The sequence below is a fragment of the Poecilia reticulata genome, unplaced genomic scaffold (assembly GCF_000633615.1).
Source record: "Poecilia reticulata strain Guanapo unplaced genomic scaffold, Guppy_female_1.0+MT scaffold_221, whole genome shotgun sequence".
NCBI classification, from domain to species: domain Eukaryota; kingdom Metazoa; phylum Chordata; class Actinopteri; order Cyprinodontiformes; family Poeciliidae; genus Poecilia; species Poecilia reticulata.
The window spans coordinates 177661-184583 of NW_007615024.1; the positions used below are offsets into that span (position 1 = coordinate 177661).

Consider the following 6923-nt stretch of genomic DNA (forward strand, 5'->3'; position numbering starts at 1 on the left):
GAATGAATTGCGCGGTCTCGACGGGTGAATTTTCCAGGTTTGTTTATTTTCTTTGACTGGATCATCAGACGTCAGTCATCACAATCACCTCAGACATCATCACCAGACATCACCACCGGACATCACCACCGGACATCACCCCCGGACATCACCGTGAAAACTCGCTGCCTTCACCGGGGAACACCTAAGTTCTGGTAGCTTCAAGCACCTTTGACAGTTCGTTCGTCATTTGCGAGCTTTTATAGGCCTGCCCTCATTAGCTATGGCAGCCCGTGAGGTACAAAAAAAACTTTACAAAGTGCAATCCAAATAAACAAAATACAAACCATCAGTGGTAATCAAACAGACAAATATCATTAAACAATCTGCAACATACTTAAATAATTTACAATGAATAATTACAAATTTGAATAATTTAGGAAACTTAATTAAAATGATTCACTATCCATTACACCATGTTTTAATGTTGCAGAGCTCAGTCGTTTTGCAAATAGTTCAAAGTTTAAACTGGCATGTTGTACATCTTTTATCTGGTCATTTTGTGGAATATTTAACAACTAGAAAATGGCACAAAATAGGAATATTTTATCCACTCTGATTGGCTGCTGTTAGGCCTACCGATTTTAACTTGAATTTTTATTGCATTTTTCGTAGACGCCTGTGAAAATAATTTCTATTCCCTTGACTTTTTTGTTCTCTGGGGAATCATTTTTGATGATAAATACAGAAACAAGTATAAAAATCAAAACATCTACAATAGTGATAGTAATATTAATGATATAATAATAGTCAGTGCAAAGTAGCCTGCAAATTCTTTGGTGGGGGGCGGTAAGGGACCTGGATAAGGGCTAGGGGGTCGCTGGGCCAAAAAAGGTTGAGAAACACTGGGCTAGAGAAAGATTTCCTCGTAGCATCCATTTGGCAACTGATGAACTACCAAACGAGGTATTTGCACGCAAGTCAAGATATCAGGTGGACATAACTCCATTCCCAGTTTGTGGAACATTTGGAGGGGGAGAGACTTATCCAAGCCTGAAAGAAGCATTGAGCCATTTGTCATCAGATGTACAATCTGGGCTGCTGATCATGTCAGGCTTAGCCATTGCTGTTTTCAGAAGCAGATCTGCTGAATATGAATACTTTGACCCCCACACAAGGAACAAAAATGGAATGCCAATGACATTTAGTCTTTTAAACTTTGGCACAGCAGTGATGCTAAAATTTACCCATCTTAGTGACATGATTCACAGATTAAAGTCAATTTACACAATGCTTAATGTACCATCATCTTGTGTATTTGAACTCCAGCCCCTGTCATTTTACCAGAGACGTACTTCAGACACAGTTCACACGTCTCCTCTGTTATATGAATCTGAGACACCAAGTGTTGTTCAACATCAGGTTGAGTCTGCTTCCCTTACACAAAACATTCCTGCTCTTGAGTCAAACATCAATGTTGAAGTTATGTATCCAACAGGATACATCAGAAGGAGTACTTGCAACAGTCCTTCTGATGCAACAGTCCTTCTGATGCTGTAATTGAAGGTGCATCTAATGCAATTAGTTTTATGTGGTCTGTGACACAAGAAAATACAGTACTTCCCATTACCAGTTCAGAGAGAAATGCAACAAGTGCACTTTTGGAAATGTCTTTGAAACTGTCAAAGTGCCCTAAAGTGAAAAGAAAAAAGATGAAGATGAGACTACTTAAGACAGAGAAACCGAGACAAAGAAAAGAGAATCAGAAGAGCAAGGAAAGAGGAAACTATGCGTTAAGGGAGTCCTTCAGAGCAAAGAAAGGATCTTATTCCCGCAGGAAGTTTCAAAATAACCCTGAAAGAAAGCAAAAGAAAAACCTGTACATGAAAAATCTGTATAGACCGAGTCCTGAGTTTAAAGAGAAACAGAGATCACGCATCAGGACAGCATACAGGGATAATGAAAATTTTAAACAACGACAAAAAGACTATGTCAAAAGTTGTTACAAATAATCTTGTATAGCAGGAACGACAGAAAAGCTACATCAGAAATTCATACCAAAATAATCCTACATTTCAGGAACGACAGAAAAGCTACATCAGAAATTCATACCAAAATAATCCTACGTTTCAGAAACGACAGAAAAGCTACATCAGAAATTTATACCAAAATAATCCAACAGAGACAGAGATCTTATGTGACTGAGCTTTATGCAAAAAACAGAGAATTCAGGCTGAAACACAAAGAGATAATGGAAAAAATTGATGAGAGACAGATACCATGGTGATAGTTAATTTAGGACAATGGATAACATCAGACGTGCACTGAATGTAAAAAGAAAATACAGACAGATGAAAAGTTTCCCTCAGAGAGAAACAGAGAACCTTAAAATGCATGTTGTACAAACTGATGCGCCAGAGAACAGACTGATTAATGAAGTCATTTCAGTTTTCAGTTTAAATATAAAGGCTGGCCTCACTTATGTGTGCACTGTGTGTCACAAGTCCTCATTTCCCAACCAAGTAGAACTCTGTAAAAGGTCGAATTATGTAAAGAAACCAGATATGGTTGAACAGTGTCTAACAGGCAAGTATGTCCATGTTTGTGATTAAAGCTGCACGGATAGACAGTGTACAGTTCCTCATGAGAGAAGTCAAGAGTGGATTTGTCACACATGCCACAGACATCTAAAGAAAGGATGCATGCCACTGCTAGCAGCAGCTAACAAACTTGACTTGGCAGAAATTCCCAGTGAACTGTCAGATTTGAATATTCTGGAAATACACCTGATTGCTAAGTGCATACCGTTTGCAAAGATCATTCCACTTCCAAAACGCAGACAAAGATTAATAAGGGGCAATTTTGTGTGCATACCATCAGAGCTCCAAGAGACAGTCAATGCCTTGCCCCGGCTTAGGAGTGAGTCCCAAGTGATGAGAGTAAAATTGAAGCGACGTTTATCCTACAGAGGCCATCAACTTTTTCAGACAGTAACCTGGTCTAAACATTACTAAAACTGAAGCAGATTCATCCAGAGTATCGGGACATAAATATTAGACATGAAGCTGAGCTTTGTGACCCTATACTTCCTGATGATGATGACAATGATGATGACGATAGCGAAGTAAGTATGGATGAGGATGACTATGATGAAGCAGATCTGATGGAAATTGACGAGTATGAGAAAAATGCTTTATGTGAGGCAGAAAATGACCAGGACAGTGATTGTGAACAACTCCAGCAACAGATGAATGATGGAGAAGAAGGTGATTTGCCAAATGGAGGATTTGCTATAGAATCATGCCTTCAGCCTCCTGACATATCAGAAGGGATACTTTGTTTCTCTGAAAGTACATACTGCTTGGTGCCAGCACAATCAAATTCACCCGTCAGATTTTTTAAGACCCTGAATTTGGAATCCATGAGCTTTCCGGTACAATTTCCAGCATCAAAGAACACTTTAGACACAAGAAGACTCATTAAAGTCACACCAAGTGGATATTTCAAGTCACGGCTATTTCATGTTGTTAATTGCTTTGCCAGAGACCCAACGTACTTGTTTTTTGCACAGTTTGTGACAGAGATACACTTGGCTAACAACAGCATGACAATTCAGCTACAAAAAGGAAAGACCAGAACCAGAGATGGTCGCAGAATAACCTCAGGTATGTTGCAGGACAAACGAGAAGTTGAGAAACTGGTGATAAATAAAGACGCATTGAGATTTATGCAACCTCTGAGGGGAACTCCAGCATACTGGAACAAAACAACAAAAGACTTGTTCAGTATAATTCGTCAAATTGGCACCCCCTGTTTTTTTGTCACGTTTTCAGCTGCGGAGTTCAGATGGCCTGAAATCATTCAAGCCATAAAGAGGCAACAAGGTGAGGAAATTGATGTTGACGCTCTTGACTGGACCGCCGAGTCTGAGATTCTGCGATCCAATCTTGTCACCTGCATGCGTTTATTCGATAAGCGAGTTGAGGCACTTTTCAGAGATTTGTTGCTGTCAGATGCTTAGCCTTTGGGAAGAGTGATTGACTATTTTTACAGAGTTGAGTTTCAGCACAGAGGAAGTCCACACATCCATGYGATGCTATGGGTTGAAGGAGCTCCACAGCTGGATGAGTCAGACGATCAAACTGTGTGTAATTTTGTTGATAAATACATCTCGGCACAGCTTCCTGATCCAGACAGAGAACCAGAACTGTATCGGAAAGTTTCTGAAGTTCAGAGGCACAGTAAGAATCACACCAGGTCTTGTTTCAAGAGTGTGAACTCTGGTTGTCGATTTGGTTTTCCAAAGCCCCCCTGCAGAAACACMRTGATCTCCAGACCAGGTGAGAACAATGACACTKWAACTGCYAAAGYCAAACTCAGRCCTTTGATGCAACTCCTGAACGAACCTGAAGTCGCTTCCATGAGTTTAGAGCAGATCCTTTCTCKGTGTCACTTGACRCTAGAAGAGTATGAATCTTGTCTTCAGACCATGAACAAAAAGACTGCCATCTACTTGAAGCGTGATCCCAAAGATTGCTGGATAAATGCTTACAATCCACATCTGSTTAAAGCTTGGGACAGTAACATTGATGTGTCTTTCATACTAAATGCCTACTCATGTATACAGTATTTGACAAAATACATCACAAAGAAAGAAAGTGGACTATCAGAGTACCTGAAAACAGTGCTGGATAATTCAAACATGGACCGAGTCAATGAGTGTGATGAAATGAAAGCGATCATGCAAGCATACTCTAAAAAGCAAGAAATTAGTGCTCAGGAGTGCGTTGCTCGTGCCTGTGGATTAAAGATGAAAAACTGTTCCCGCAGTGTTGTGTTCATACCCACAGACGATAATCCTGTGAAGATGAGTTGGCCAATGTCTTTCTTGGAGGATATCCCATCGGATTCTTGCAATATATGGATGACCAGTTTGACAGATAAGTACAAAGCAAAGCCTGAAATACCCGAATATGAGGAGATGTGTTTGGCTGATTTCGCTGCTATCTGCAGGTTTGTAAGTTCAGAGAAGGCAAGCAGTAATGGTGTTTTACCACTTCTAAATCAGCTGGGATTTGTGACAAGGCGAAAAAATGACAAGCCCTCCGTCATCCGCTACTATCATTGTTCCAAAGAGAAAGAACCGGAGCAGTTTTATGCCAGATTACTGAGACTGTACCTTTCTCATCAGTCGGAGTTTGAAATTCGAAGCGTCAGTCTTCCTACCTACGAGTCTTTTTACACCTCTGGCTGTGTCCGACTACCAGGTTCAGACCGCCTTGAAACTGTTAAAGGTGTTGTCAAGAGAAACAGAGACAAATATGAGAAAAACAATGAGGAGATTGAGAGTGCCCTTGAAGAGTTTGAGGAAAGCAGAGACCAGGTGATTGATGAGTGGTGTAATCTTGCTCCTGAATCTGAAGTTGTGAGGTTGCAGTGTGACGACGACCTTCAGCCAGCAGAGCCCGAAAACGAACAGGAAAACGTACCAGACTATTGTCCTCAGTCTTCTGCTGTCACTGAAATGCGAGCCATCAGAGAACCTCCCGCTATGGATCCGACTTTGCTGAGACAAATGTATCAGAACTTGAACCAGAAGCAGGCCTGTATCTTCTATGCCATCAGAGACTTCTGCCTTAAACTTGTGTGCGGTCTGAAACCAGAGCCATTTTTTCTGTATGTAAATGGTGGGGCAGGTACTGGAAAGTCACATCTGATTCGATGCATTTACTCAGAGGCATGCAAAACACTCAGCAGGCTGCCACGCTTCTCAGAGGATGCTGATATTTCGGCTCCAACTGTTCTGCTCACTTCATTCACTGGAACGGCAGCTTTCAACATCTGTGGAACAACACTCCACTCTTTGTTTAAACTTCCAAGGTCGTTAAAACCACCAATTCAAGCACTTGGCAATCAGTTGGATGAAATCAGGTCAGAACTTTTCAACGTTCAAATCTTGATTATTGACGAGATCTGAATGGTTTCTAAGCCCCTCTTTGCTTATGTGGATGCACGGCTCAAACAAATCAAAGGAAGTCATAAACCATTTGGAGATGTATCTGTATTGGTGCTCGGCGATTACGCTCAGCTTAAACCAATTCGCCAATCTACACCTCTTTGTGTACACAATCCAGAGGATATTGACTTGTGGCAGGAACATTTTCAAATGACCTCTCTAACTGAGATTATGAGGCAAAAAGATGAYATTGCGTTTGCAGAGATGCTTAACAGAATTTGGGTCAAAGAAAAAACTGATGAACTGTCTCAGGCTGACAGAGATTTGTTATCACAAGCCATCACAGAACCAAGTCTTTGCCCTGCTGACGTTTTGCACATTTTTGCGACCAATAAGTTGGTGGATGAATACAATTTGGCAACTTTGACTTTGTTACATTCCAACATCATCACCATTGACGCAGATGACTTCCAAAAGGATCTGAGAACAGGCAGAATGGCACGCAAAGACAGACCATGTAAGGGAGGTAGAAATGATTTAGCAGACACTTTGAAAGTTGCCGTTGGAGCTCGGTCATGCTCACCAGAAATATTGATGTACAAAATGGACTAGTTAATGGTGCATTTGGTGTCCTAACAGCTGTTGTAACTTCTGACACTGATGAACACAGCATCAGTAAGCTGGGTCTGACAATGGATAATCAAACAAGTGGGACCAGAAACCAAAGCGGACCTACAGAGACTGCCAATCTTGTTTACATCGAGAGAGCGGAGGAGCATCTGAAGCTAAATGGAGTAGTACGTAGACAGTTCCCTATTAAACTGACTTTTGCTTGTACCATTCACAAAACCCAAGGCCTAACAACAAATGCAGCTGTGGTTTCCTTGAAGAAAATCTTTGAACCAGGTATGGCATACGTAGCTCTCATCGGGGTGACGTCTCTCAGTGGACTCTACCTACTGGATTTCGGTGAAAAAAAAATATTCTC

The 6923-nt window shown here is 41.1% G+C and overlaps 1 protein-coding gene across 1 annotated transcript; it reads left to right on the plus strand.

The window, feature by feature from the left end:
- Positions 1 to 3665: 3665 nt before the first annotated feature.
- Positions 3666 to 6413, plus strand: LOC103460276 (uncharacterized). The gene has a single exon (XM_008402382.2). The coding sequence runs from the start codon at positions 4073 to 4075 to the stop codon at positions 5954 to 5956; it is 1884 nt and encodes a 627-aa protein (XP_008400604.1). The 5' UTR covers positions 3666 to 4072; the 3' UTR covers positions 5957 to 6413.
- Positions 6414 to 6923: the final 510 nt, after the last annotated feature.